This window comes from Hippichthys cyanospilos, chromosome 11, assembly GCF_059441005.1.
Source record: "Hippichthys cyanospilos isolate Australia breed blue-spotted pipefish chromosome 11, RoL_Hcya_1.0, whole genome shotgun sequence".
Lineage (NCBI taxonomy): Eukaryota > Metazoa > Chordata > Actinopteri > Syngnathiformes > Syngnathidae > Hippichthys > Hippichthys cyanospilos.
In genome coordinates, this window is record NC_142379.1 from 8,612,502 (window position 1) to 8,627,024 (window position 14,523).

At 39.6% G+C, this 14,523-nt stretch overlaps 1 protein-coding gene across 1 annotated transcript in view; it reads right to left on the minus strand.

The window, feature by feature from the left end:
• Nucleotides 1-3,092: 3,092 nt before the first annotated feature.
• Nucleotides 3,093-14,523, minus strand: part of LOC148415736 (uncharacterized) — a 41,438-nt gene continuing 30,007 nt past the window's right edge. The window contains exons 26-38 of the mRNA XM_088427818.1: nucleotides 10,696-10,801; nucleotides 8,256-8,433; nucleotides 7,618-7,724; nucleotides 6,776-6,950; nucleotides 6,585-6,697; nucleotides 6,194-6,365; nucleotides 5,715-5,824; nucleotides 5,341-5,512; nucleotides 5,094-5,203; nucleotides 4,275-4,446; nucleotides 4,043-4,152; nucleotides 3,782-3,950; nucleotides 3,093-3,200 (exon numbers count right to left, since the gene is read on the minus strand). Coding sequence (XP_088283944.1) covers nucleotides 3,104-3,200; nucleotides 3,782-3,950; nucleotides 4,043-4,152; nucleotides 4,275-4,446; nucleotides 5,094-5,203; nucleotides 5,341-5,512; nucleotides 5,715-5,824; nucleotides 6,194-6,365; nucleotides 6,585-6,697; nucleotides 6,776-6,950; nucleotides 7,618-7,724; nucleotides 8,256-8,433; nucleotides 10,696-10,801 — 1,791 coding nt within the window. The 3' untranslated portion in view covers nucleotides 3,093-3,103. The remainder of the gene's footprint in view (nucleotides 3,201-3,781; nucleotides 3,951-4,042; nucleotides 4,153-4,274; nucleotides 4,447-5,093; nucleotides 5,204-5,340; nucleotides 5,513-5,714; nucleotides 5,825-6,193; nucleotides 6,366-6,584; nucleotides 6,698-6,775; nucleotides 6,951-7,617; nucleotides 7,725-8,255; nucleotides 8,434-10,695; nucleotides 10,802-14,523) is intronic.

Here is a 14,523-nt window from a genome sequence, read left to right on the forward strand (position 1 = left end):
AACGGGACATATGAACCCAACTTTTTTCATTCGAGCAGCGTCCACTTTTCTGGTCAGCATTTTTATAGTTTATAGTTGTCACCACTCTGCAGGTATAAATACAACCGTCACAGGAACTATCAAAAAATACGATTGAGCGCCGCTTAATTAAGTCCCCCTCCACGAGTTTGACAGCATACCACATTGCCTTTGCCATTCTTTGCTGAAATGACGTCAAAAACATCAAGGTTTTTATACACTTATGACTCCAGAGTGCTGGACCCCATTGCTTGATCAAGACAACCCCTCTGATAATGGGTTAGGGTTGGGGCTGCTTATTTTTACATAATTACATTCACAATTCCAAACCTACAATGCATTCTTCTTCCTTCTCTTCAGTGTGTTGGGCAGAATGGTTTGATGCTTACAACTCCAGCCAAGGGGCTGACTTTGAAATATTTATTCCAATTACCACTGAGTTATCGAAGATTAAAAAAAATGCTGTTTGGAGCATTTGGCAACCAAGATACCATTGTTTGCAAATGAACTAATTCAATGTTCAATCTCAAAAACTTACAGTAATTATATCTTTTCATATGTTTTTCAAGTGCTTGGCCCAAGAAGTCTTTAACCCTTGGGGGCTTGTGAAAAACATAGTACACATTTTAGTTTTCTTCCAAAAAATGTCTGTGTTTTTGACGTATCATAACAAAACCATTCATGAATATATTTTTACTGCCAACCACTCAAAATGCTCAGTGGCTTTAGACCTATTCATCCATATGCAGTTACCAATGCAAAAACACACATACATTCTCCTCTTGCAATCCATATTGTGTTCATTAAATAATATATTTCCGCTGTGCAGCAAACATTTGTAAAGAATTTTACTAATTAGGCTATGGCCGAACCTATCGGATTAGTTGTGTTAAACGTTTCAATGCATCAAGTTCATTTTTGACCAACAGTCGAGGGCCCATTAAAGTGATTCATACAGTAATCATGAGAAATGCATGATAAAATAACAGGTTTACAATACAGTGATCCCTCGTCTTTTGCGGTTAATTGGGACCGGAAAGCCCCCACGATAAGTGAAAACCGTGATATAGCCCCCCCCCAAAACACACACACACACACACACCCACACACACACACACACACACACACACACACACACACACACACACACACACACACAGAAATGATTGAACCTTATACACGACCTGAACAGTAGCTACCACTTTCCATCTTTTGAACTCTTGCAAGCAGCTGCCCGACCATCGAATTAAAGTGAAGTCTCTTATATCATAATAGTACACTTGAAATTTCAATTTATTTCTAAAGAAATCTAAGTAAAAGTCAGATTTCCTAAGCGGTGCATTTCTCTGTTGCTGTCTATGTAGGCACACTGACGGGTGTGTGTGTTTGCTTTCGGCACGCCTACGAGTCATGTGATTGGCTCCCAGAGACCAAGCTGTCAATCAATGTGCTTACGAGCATGTTCGTAACGTGTGCGTGTGCGCTGAGCTGAGCGCACACAGGCGGATACAGGAGAGACGAAAGCAAGCTTTTGGATCCTCTTGCCTTTTGTAATAAATTGGAATTTAAAGTGTAAACTCTGCATTTTAATTATGTTCTCTAAGCTTCTTGTTACTTGCTCTAGTCGGACGTCTGAGGAAGTGATAAACGTATAGGCACATGACTAGACACGGAAAAGAGAGGGCATACCAGTACATTTACTCTATAATCATTTAAGATTAAAGTAAATATGTGCACTGCAGTAGTAGTTCGACTTCCAAGGAGTGCCAGTGACAAGTGCATTTATAGATAACTTGCCTATTTGGCACGTCTCTTCACAATATAAATTTTTTTCTCCCTCCAAAAAACCCGCAATGCACTGAGGACGTGATAGGCAAAGCGCGAAGCAGCAAGGGATCGCTGTATATGGAAAAAGGTCATTTATAATCGGCGTCAATGGGACATCAAATAGATTTAAATCACGTTGCAGGGTATCATTTTCTGAGCTTTAATCTGAAAGAGTTAGCGATTAGATCTTGGTGTCCTTTTTGAGTTTTGGTCTCTTTTGACATTCCAACAAATAATTTCAGCTGTTTTTTTTGTTGTTTTTTTTCCCCAATGCTTTATCTTAGATGAAACACAAAAAATAAAATCACAAAGTCCAAAAAATGTCACCAAAAAAATACAAGGGTTGAACATGGGTTCTACTAAATGGAAAAACTCTCCCCGGACAGGCATTGCAAATTTGCAACAAATTTGAAACAAACTTGTGGAGGGGACTTAATTAAGCTGAGCTATATAGTATTTTTTGATAGTTCCTGTGACAGTTGTATGTATTTCATACCTGCAGAGTGGACACAACTACTGATTTTATCTGTAAAAAGGCTGACCAGAAAAGTGGACGCTGCTCATATGAAAAAGTTGGGTTCATAAAGAGGGTTTCAAGTCTTCAGTAGTTAGGCATTTTATTTATTCAGGTCAAACAATTGAATTGCGATGCTCGCTGCAGAGAAACAAAGCAAACGACTTGACAGCGTACAATGCGATGGTCACATACATGTTACAACAAATCATAGCACATGTAGAATACAAAGCTCCATAACAGAAAAAAATAGCCGCAGACATTACTCCAACGCATTTAAAAAAAAATAGAGTTCAGTTTTATGCCCGAAACAAATCGAACATGCAAATAAAATCCGCATCACTGATTCCATTATCATAGACCAAAAGGTAGTGGGGAACCGCAACAAAAACAATCAATATACAGTTTTCAGGAAAGGCAACGTGTGTGGAAAAGATGACACTGATTTTGTCTGGCTAAGTGAATGACGACTTCGATTGAAGCTGGGAATTTTTTAAGGGTTAAACTGGACCAAAAAAAAAGAAAAAAGAAAACATTTTAAGTGTGAATATTATCGCTTTGTTAAACCAACCAACACCTTTGTTGGAAAACCGCTTAGTAATCAAGTGAAATGTTAGCTAAATCATGAAATCTCAACACAACGATCTCAGTGCAAACCAAATAGTGAGCGCATAGAAGTCTAAAAAAAAAAAAAAAAACTAACAAGTTCAACTTCCAGAATACAGACTTTCGCAAGATACGACTTCAAAAGCATGGGCATCCAAAGCGAACTTTGTAGTCGTTGCAAAATTTGTCTTTCTGGTCTTCGTTGCGACAGGCAAATCCCTCGGAGGCGCTATATCTGAAAATTGACGAAAACATGTTAATCAGAATGTGGATGCATTTTCATATAAGAGATCACGTAATATTATTCGAAGCAATTGTGCCGAAGATTTCAATTGGCGCTAGTTCAAAAGCTAGTCTTATGAACAAAATGATCTAGTCCTCATTAAATAGGCCACCAGTCCTCGATAAGAAACAAAAAAAATAAATAATTTTATACAGTATATAATACGAAATTGGGATTTCACCCTTTTGTAATGTAAGTCTTAAAAACATCCACAATGTATTTGTGGAGTAAATGTGTGATTGCACAATTTGGTGTTCAATAAAAACATTGTCTGTATTATGCTATTTCTTAGTTTGGGTGCAAAAACCAAACTTAAAGTGAACCCGTTAGCTCTTCTACTTGTATTTCTTTGTTTTGTTGGAAGCCCACATTGTGGTGATAAAGACCAAAAAAAAAAAGGTTTCGAAATCCATGACGTTTGGATCTGGATTCATGTTTTTTTTGAACAGCTGGCCCCTGACAACAGTTGATTTTTTTTTTTTTTTTTTGCTACACAGGTGCAGTGCATTGCTTTTAGCATCGAGCGTACTTACATGTAGGGTATTTGTCCGGTGTGCGAAATGGAGTAGTCATCAGCAGTGGCAACCTCAATCTCCAGAGGATTGTCGCAGATATCGGGATGCTTTTTCCTTAATTCAGACAGAAGCTCAAAGTCGCCCGTTCCGCTCGGGTCGTCGGAGTTAAACCAGTCGGTGAAGCACACTGTTCGGGGGACATCGTTAACATTCTTTCTGTGAAATATATATTTTGGGCTGTCTTGAGGAAGTAGGATGTCTATGTGACTGCTGACTTACTGCTGGGACGGCAGAAGCTCAGTGGGCACTGAAAGCGCACTTCGTAATCAGAACACCGCTCGCCCTTTTGGTCTTCATTTTTACAGATGAAGCCTGTTTCCGCGTCAGCGCTGCATAAAATGTTAACGGTCAGTTGGTGCTCACTTGAAGCTTTATTCCCAGATTGGAATTCATCTGTTTCGGGGGCATCTTGGGTTGAGGCGTCGGCGGGGTACCTGTGCACGGTACTTACACGTAAATCACATCGCCCGTCGAATCCACAGTAGCTCCGGATCTTGTGCGGGCCTCAATGGCCACTGGCATATCACATATCTGCGAGGGGTACGTTTCCCGAATGGCAGAAACGGTTTCAAAGTCACCGCCTTGGCCGGGGTTGTCGGCATCAAACCATTCTGTCCAACACACTGAAGAAAAGGAAGAAGATTGCATTGTAGCTTAGGAACGACGCAATGTAATGACGTAAAAATGAACAATTGCCCTGATATGGCAATGGTGTTGAGATTAATGTTAACAATACATATTCGTCATAATAATATACCATTGTAACTGTATTTCGACGTGTTTACAAAAACGGAATTAAAAACTTTGGAACAGGTTTTCAAATACGGTATGTTCAAATAAGTGGCAACTGCCAAGGTTGATTGCCATCTTGAGAGTTCCAAGTCAAATTTTTCAATTTTATTTGATTTCAGCGAGGAGTAAGACTGGAGACTTTATTTTCACCTTTGTCTTACTCGTCGTTGACCATATTGCGCTCTGATATGTATCAATTGTATTGAAATGTTCGTTCATGTACTGTATTCGATCCATTTTAGAAATAAACCAAGTTGGCAAGAATTCATTTCAAACAGTGACAGAAGTAGCAATGAAAAGGACTCCCAAAAAGTAGATCATGATGTGTTCTGCTTAATTTGGCGTAAGTTATCATATTAATAAGTTCTGTGTATAAACCAATTTTTGGATGATTTCAAAGGATAGAATCAGATGATTAGAATAGGAGCCATTCATTGGTGTGGCCCTGTTCCCTTTGGCAAAATTCAACCAAAGTTACCTGGCGCTTTGCAGAAGTCAAGCGGACACCTGAAACGAACACGATAATCCGAGCAAACGCCATGCTGCTGATGGTAATTTTCACATATGAATCCCGTCTGGGCATCGGCTCTGTTGGGATACGGAAAGGGGTCAGTCCTGTAACCTTTGCAGATCAAAGGACTTCAACAACGAACATTCAAAATGTGACTCCAATCGTTCACTTAAAGCGTACATACCGCTCTCGCAAGGTTTAAATGAGTTCTTACGCTTTGATGACATCCCCTGTTGAAGCCACACTTAATCCTTCGATAGTTTCGACCTCGATGTCAAACGGTGTGGGGCAGATTTTATATGGGTACTCTTGGCGCAGGTTACTCAGGGTCTCATAGTCTCCAGCTCCGGAGGGGTCGTCTCGATCGAACCAGTGAGTCCAGCATTCTGGAATAGTCGCAAGAGGACAAACGTGACAGGATTGATGACTAAACGAAAGACGTGACATTTTCTCCAAGCTTATATCTAGCTTTCAGGAGCAATGTATGTGTGCAATAGTTGATGGAAAAAAAAAAACATTTCATGGCTTTTGTCATCGGAGGACCACAACTTTTGATAACAAAATCTGTAGTTAGGTACACAAGTTTACCATGTTCTTTGCAGAAACCGATGGGGCATGTGAAACGGACTTGATAATCGGAGCAGTGTCCGCTCTTCTGGTCAGCATTTTTACAGATGAACCCTGTGGTTGTATCCAATCTGCAGTAACGGAAGGAGTAACAAGGGTTAGCTTTCGGTTAACATTTAATCAGGATCGGAAGCCGAGGCGAGATTAAACTGCGCTGAGGTGATTGGACTAAATAGTAGCTTGCACATGCATCCCTCATCATTGGGATTGTGGGATGACTTTCAATAGATCTCAGCGACAGAGCTGCTCTGCTCCGCACGAAACCCTGATCCGGAATCAGGTCGCTTGCAAGCGGCGTGGCACGGGACTCTCTCGTCATGTGTGTGCGCCATCGGCTCCTCAGCCAAGCGCGTACGCCAAATGTCTGAACCTGCGGTTCCTCTCGCGCTGATTATTAAACCATCATAAATATGTGCATTTGCGGTGGAAAGGGTACATACGCAGCAATGATCTCCTCGGTTACAGAGAGAAAATTTCCCTCGACAGTTTTGACCTCGATGTCCAGCGGAAATGGGCAGATTTCATCTGGGTTTTCCAATTGGTGATCCTCCAGCAGCTCAAAGTCTCCGTCCCCACTGGGGTTGTCTCGATCGTACCATGGAGTCTGGCAAACTAAAGGAATGCACGTCCGAAAGCAAGTTGAGTAAAACATTGTGGTAGAAGAAGTGCGGGACGGACAAAAACAAAGAAAATGACAAAACACGAGGACACAAAAGGATATGAAAGATACCAGAGATGAAAGGCAGGATACAGAAAACATGAACGTTGGAGAAATAACGTGACAGTAGTAAAAATCTGGACAAATACTGATTTTTTGAAGTTCAAGGTTACCTTTCGGTTGGCAGAAATCAAGGGGGCACTGGAAACGGACTTGATAATCCTCGCAATCACCACCCTCTGGCTGGTCACAGTCTCGACAAACAAATCCTACGTCCGTGTCAACTCTGGAGAGACAAAGGTCCCACTCAGTATGGAAATAAGGACGTCGTGTCAACAACGTCGATCATTCAGTTTGTACTTACGCAAAAATCACATCGTCAGTTGAACTCAGATCGTCTCCAGATGCGGTTTGGACCTCAATTAGGATCGGATGGTCGCAGATCTTCCATGGGAATTCTTTTTGCAGGTCGGCAAGGGTTTCAAAATCATCACCGTCATCGGAGGGACTGTCTCGGTTAAACCATGGAGTCCAGCAATCTGGAGATCCGTAAGAGGGTGGGGCGTGTTTTAAAAGGTGATCAGGTTGTCAGCGTCAACATGAGTCATTTACTGTATGTTTGTGAACAAACATCTAGCGCTTCATTCATGCTTGATGCCGAGGGCACTGCCGAATTTCGGCAACGGGTGTCCACAATACAACGTTGACGCAATGAAGTCCATTTTTAGCGCAATGAATTTGTAATTGAAAGGGATTTTCTTTTTTTTCACAACCAAAGTTAATAGCAACAATTTGTTCCTTAAAAAACATGAATCTGGCTGTTATGCCACGTCGTAATTCTGGGCACATCAAAATAAAAACTCCAAGGCATTTGTGCACATGCTTTTTTTCAAGCTGACTTTCTCGTATGCACTAAATAAAAAGGAATCCTGTGCAGGAAAATTTGCCTCAAGCATTTTTAATAAATGAGGTATTCCATTTCCTTGAGGACTCGATGTGATTGTTTTGTACTCGATTGCACTTCTGGCTTCAAGAGTAGGCAAGAGCATCGCTCCTTCATCACCATAAATCAAACAAAATAAAACACTCAAAAAGGCTCAATACTCACGCTGCTGCGAAAAGACTTCATTGTTAGCTTACTTTAGTGCAGTTGACAAAACATTCATTGTGGAGATAGAACGTCATTTTATATGAGCAAAGGATTACCTTCGTGAGGGCAGAAATTGAGGGGGCATCGAAAACGGACTTCATAATCGGAGCAACCTTCACCTTGGTCTTCGTTTTTACAGATGAATCCGATGTTCAAGTCAAATCTGCAGAGATGGCCAGAAAAGGTAGGTTTACATACATTGAATCTCTCTCTCTCTCTCTCTCTCTCTCTCTCTCTCTCTCTCTCTCTCTCTCTCTCTCTATATATATATATATATATATATATATATATATATATATATATATATATATATATATATATATATATATATATATATATATATATATATATATACCCTACAAATCCATGCCATTGATGTCAAAGTTTTGGTTTTTTGTTTGTTTTTTCAACTGTGAAGGGGTGGTATAAAGTTTTAAGCAGCTGTGGTTCAGTCATTAAGATGGAAAATTAAAAAAAAATAAAATAAATAACTGTGGTCAGTCAGAGTCCTCCAAACTGGCTTGCAGCAGGTTCTCTTTTTTTAAAATAAGTATAGGTTGAATTATTCAGTGTGATCAAAGGGCCTAAATATGTGCTTCCGTGAGTCTCTTTTTATTTTTTTCCAGGTAATATATTTAATTAATATTAAAGATCAAAAGCAGGTATTTCGATTTTTGCTGCATCCGGTACTTACACACTGATGGTATCGCCTGTTGATTCCACGCTGTCTTCGTCTACAGTCCGAGCCTCAATTTCAAGCGGCGTGGGGCAGATTTCCATGGGATATTCCTCACGCAGGTCGTCGATAGTCTCAAAGTCTCCATTCCCGCCGGGATTGTCGCGATCAAACCACCGAGTCCAGCATTGTTTTTCTGTTGTCCAGGAAGCCGGGAGGTGGATGGGTTGGTATAGATGTAGATTCATGGATGGAAATGTTTATGACAGACTACAGACTACAGACTAAAAATAGAGGAATCTTAAAACAGCTTTTTCCAAGGTAGGAAATTATTATGCTTTCATGCTTGGTGATTTCTTAGTCTCAATTGCCTCATCCTACAGCTCCAATTTATGTAGGGTTAGAAGCATACTTACGGTCATCGCTGGCTTGCACTTGATTTCCTAAGGTAAAAAACACACGTAAGACGTTTATCTTTGATGTTTTTGTTCCTGCTTGTGCATATGCTTTGCGCAAAATACATCCGACAGAGATATATTTAAGAAAAGTGAAGCATTATGCGGTCAAGGTGTTATATCTTATAAAGGGTCTTACCAGTATGGAAAACTGCAAGCGTAACACACAACTGTAAGAAAACATGTCATATTAGATGCTGTTTATTCTGCTATCTTAAATGTTACACACTTTTAAACGTATAGTGGAGGAAAAATCTATACATTACCCATTTGATAATCATTCCAAATGCCATGTTTCAGTGCAAGAGAGAAACTTTTCTGTTGGGGCAAAAATCCATGTTGAGAAGCATTCAATAAATCGCATGTAAAATGTTGTCTAAATTCAACTCAGGGGTACACATGGAATTCCGTGCAAGGTAAAACGGTAAAATGCTTACAGTTCGGATGCTGCTGTTGAGGTCCTTTGTCAGCATCAAAAACTGTGCAGCCTTATATACTTGATAGGGTGGAGCCATTCATTCCAAGTGACAATTGACTCATTCATTTCGTTGAGCAATTTAAGATCGTTGCTTTTAGTCATTATCTGCAGTCATAGTTGTGATTTTATTTTTGGTTGGGCAGTACTTTTTATCATTGTAATTCATTTTACAACATTTTAGCAATGCCCTTTAAAGACAAATACATCATGACGAGTATAAACACAAAAGCCAACAAATGCTTAAATGGAAACAATGGGGCTACACCTATTACCAGCCTTTGTACAGAATTTGTTTATTTTCAGTTTTGTAACCCTGCAAAATCACTGCAAATGGCCTCATGCAGTGGTGTCGTGGTCCCTTGATAAGTGGCTAATCTCCAAAATTCATCCCTTTTGTAAAGTAGTAAAGAAGAGAAAAAAAAGAAGTTTTCGAACCACAGACATACTGTATAAGACAACTCTGACCAAAAATCTGTCATTTCTAATAACTATTCTAAAGTCATCATGAATTAGTCGGGAGCAATTTGTACTTACACCAGCATAATGGATGGATGTAAAATGTATTCATCATGAGGCAAATATATATATATAAATATTTCTTTTTCCTCGCAACGCGCTTCAAGTTCATTTTACCATAAATACTTGAAGTTCAGCAGCCTCTGTGTTCCACAAAGATTATGACTGTGTGTGTGTGTGTAACTGAATCAGATGGAGACATCATAACTTTTTTTTCTATGTTTTTGTAATATTCCTCCAAGTGAACAAGGATGGAGTCGGACATTTGTTAATTCTGCCTGCTTGTTTTATTGAAGATCATACCGTAGTAACCTCAGCTAACACGAGCTGTTGTTAGTTGCAACAGTCACTTGATGCTAACAGCCATCTGACGTCCCACTCCTCTAGTTTGTACCATTACGGTAATTATTGCAAGAATACTATGGAATTATATTTGTGCCACAATCGCGTGCAATTAAACATTTTGAGCAAGTAAAAATACATTTTGAGCACACAAAATAATATTGAGTGCGCGAGAATAGATTTTGAGCACAGAAGACAATACTGAACGCGCGATGAAAAGAGTTTGAGCGAGCAACGATGGATTTTGAACACAGAAAAACCATTCGCTTGCTCTCTGATTGCTCACTCACAATAGCCCTCCCTCCCTCGCTCAACATCGAGCTCTACGCTTGCTCGAGTCGTGTCCCGTCTGCGCGCTCAGTAAATCAATTGATTGCTTGGTCTCCAATTAGGTTGCTTGTTGAGTTCACCCAGAAAGAGCAAACGAGGTTGCGTCACACCGACTTGGGCGGGAGGTGGTCTTAAATCATTAAAGTACAAAAAACTAACAAGGTCGTTCAATCAAACGAGACAGTACAGTAATAGTAATAATATGAAAAATAATGCCCATTGGAGACCAAGCAGTCAATCGATGTACTGTTGCTGAGGCAGCTGACCAGATCTCTACGCACCGGACTCTTTTGGCCCCTCTCCTACAGGTTGCTAGCCTGTGGGAGGGGGTACCCACTTTGCCGTTTTGGACTGTGCCTCGGCCGGGCCCTATGGGTGAGTGCCCGGCTGCCAAGCACTTGCCGGTGAGCCAGACCTGGCTCCAGAGCAGGGCCAGGTGACCTCTGTCCAGGAAAGAGAAAACCAGATCCATTAATTTCACTCATCATGAAGGGTCTGCGAGACGTGCGTAGACTGTTCACTCACATATCACCTACATATGCGACATGAGAGACCCTATGAGGGGCATAAAGTGTGTTCGGTTTGAAAAGAAAACACCAAAGGTCTTTGAATTTGAGGCGTCACAAAACAGAAAAAGAACCAATTCTGTAAAAAGGCCGTTAAGAGGTGTGGCCCCATTATTGCCTGATTAATAGTTGTGGGCTTTTGTGCTCGAAATCGTCATGAAGTATTTGTTTTTAAAGGGCACTGCTAAAAATTTGTCAAACAAATTACAATGTGGTGAAATGATGCCCAGCCAAGAATAAACCCACAGTTATGTCTGCAGGTAATTACTACAAAGTATAAAATTAACTTAAATTGCTCAGCGGATTGGAATGAGTTGATTGTCTCTTGAAATGAATGGATCCACCCAATCAAGTATATAAGGCTGCACAGTTGTTGATGCTGACAAAGGACCTCAACAGCCAGCATCCTGCACTGTAAGTATTTCTCTGTTTTACCTTGCATGGAATATCATTTATACCATTGAGTTTACTTTTGCCTTTTACAACCTTTGATATGTGACTTATTGAATGCTCTTAAACATGGATTTTTTTTCCCCACCAGAAAGGTTCGTCGGTTGCTGCGAAAAATGGCATCTCCAATGATTATCAAATGGGTAATGTAAAAAATTTTTCTCAAAAAACATTGACTTAAGTGTGACATTTAAGATAGCAGAATAAACTGCATCTAATATCAAACGTTCTCTTACAGTTGTGTTTCACACTTGCATTTCTTTATGCTGGTAAGACCCTTTTGAAGAAATTATTCATTGACCTGGACAATGCTTCTGTTTTCTTAAACATCTTTTCATATTTGTCAAATGCATTTTTTTCAAAAAGCATGTGCACAGGCGCAAATTTGCACCTTTTGAAAACTTCAAAAAACAAAAGATAAACAACGTTTTTACATATGTATTTTCCCAGGAAATCACGTGCAAGCCGGCGGTGACCGTAAGCATACTCCTTATTTTGTTTATTCCGCATATACCAGAGCTGTAGTAGTCAAGGCCACACAAATTGAGACCAAGACATTATCAATCCTGAAATCATATTATTTTCATACCTTGGATATAGAATTGCTGTTTGAAGCTTCCTTTTTTAAAGCCATGTAGTCTGTCAAAAAAAAATCCATCCATTACTCCACATCCATACCAACTCATCCACCTTCCGTCTTCCTGGACAACAGAAAAAGAATGCTGGACTCGATGGTACGATCGCGACAATCCCAGCGGGTCAGGAGACTTTGAGACTATCGACGACCTGCGTGAGGAAAACCCCATGGAAATCTGCCCCACGCCGCTTGAAATTCAGGCTCGGACTGTAGCGGGAGACAGCGTGGATTCAACAGGCGATACCATCAGTGTGTAAGTACCGAATTCAGCAAAAATAGAAATACCTGCTTTTGATTTTTAATATAAATTAAACATATTACCTGGAGAAATAAAAAAACACTCAAGAAAGCACATATTCAGGCCCTTTAATCACAATGAATAATTCAAACTAGACTTATTTTAAAAAAAAGAGAACCTGCCGCCAGCCAGTTTGGAACAGTCTGACTGACCACAGTTATTATTAATATTCTTTTTTTTAATTTTCCATCTTAATGATTGAAGCACAGCTGCTTAAAACGTTATACCACCTCTTCACAGTTAAACAAAAAAACAAAACATATATATATATATATATATATATATATATATATATATATATATATATATATATATATATATATATATATATATATATATATATATATATCAAAATTGTGTTTTATATATATATATATATATATATATATATATATATATATATATATATATATATATAAAGAGAGAGAGAGAGAGAGAGATTCAATGTATGTAAACCTACCTTTTCTGGCCATCTCTGCAGATTTGACTTGAACATCGGATTCATCTGTAAAAACGAAGACCAAGGTGAAGGTTGCTCCGATTATGAAGTCCGTTTTCGATGCCCCCTCAATTTCTGCCCTCACGAAGGTAATCCTTTGCTCATATAAAATGATGTTCTATCTCCACAATGAATGTTTTGTCAACTTCGCTAAAGTAAGCTAATAATGAAGTCTTTTCGTAGCAGCGTGAGTATTGAGCCTTTTTGAGTGTTTTATTTTGTTTGATTTATGGTGATGAAGGAGCGATGCTTTTGCCTACTCTTGAAGCCAGAAGTGCAATCGAGTACAAAACAATCACATCGAGTCCTCAAGGAAATGGGATACCTCATTTGTTAAAAATGCTTGAGGCAAATTTTCCCTCACAGGATTCCTTTTCATTTAGTGTACACGAGAAAGTCAGCTTGAAAAAAAGAATGCCCACAGATTCCTTGGAATGTTTTTCTTTTGATGTGCCCAAATTGATGATGCGGTATAACAGCCAGATTCACGTTTTTTTTTTTTTTTTTTTCAGAACAAATTGTTGCTACTGACTCCTGTTACGAACAATCAAAAAATCTGGTTCATTTCCAAATTCAGGGCACTAAAATTGGACTTAATTGCGTCAACATTGTACTGTGTGACACCTGTTGCCAACGTTTGGCAGTGGCTTCAGCATCGAGCATGAATGAAGTTCTAGGCCAGCCAGAGCAGTCAGATGACTTTTCAGAGGCCCTTTTCCAAACATAAATGACTGCACATGCTGACGACGACAACCTGGTCACTTTTTAAAACATGTTCCACCCTCTTATGAATTGTTCCAGAATGCTTTACTCCATGGTTTAATCGAGACAGTCCCTCCGGTGAGGGAGATTTTGAGACTCTTTCCGACTTGCAAAAAGAATTCCCATGGAAGATCTGCGACCATCCAATTCTAATTGAGGTCCAAAATACATCTGGAGCCGATCTTGGCTCAACTGATGATGTGATTTATGCGTAAGTACAAGATTAATTCCAAATGTTGTTGACATGACGTCCCTATTTTGATACTGAGTCTGCCATTTGTCTCTCCAGAGCTGATACCGACGTAGGATTTGTTTGTCGAAATTGTGACCAGCCAGATGGTAGTTTTTGCGATGATTATCAAGTCCGTTTCCAGTGCCCCCTTGATTTCTGCCAACCAAAAGGTAACCTTGAACAGAAAAAACGAAAATTGTACAAATCAGTACTTCGTCCAAATTTTTACGACTGTCACGTAATTTCTCCAACGTTAATGTTTTTTGTAGCTTTTCTTTGACCTCTAATATCCATCAAATTCTTTTGTGTCCTTGTGTGTCCTCCTTGCGTTTGTCTTGGTCTTTTCCACACTTCTACTACAATGTTTGATTCATCTTGCTTTCGTGGATGCCTTCCTTTAGTTTGCAAGACTCCATGGTACGATCGAGACGACCCCAGTGGGAACGGAGACTTTGAGCTACTTGAGAAACTCCAATTTGAAAACCCAAATGAAATCTGCCCATTTCCTCTGGACATTGAGGTCAAAACTGTCGAGGGAAATTTTCTCTCTACAACCGAGGATATCATTGCTGCGTATGTACTCTTTCCACCACAAATGTACATATTTACGATCGTTTTATGGGAGTCAAAACAACCTAATGCTATTTTGTGTTTCTCACGTGTAACCTACTATTTTGTCCAATCATCTCCAATGCGAACTGAAAGCTACTCTATCACTGCT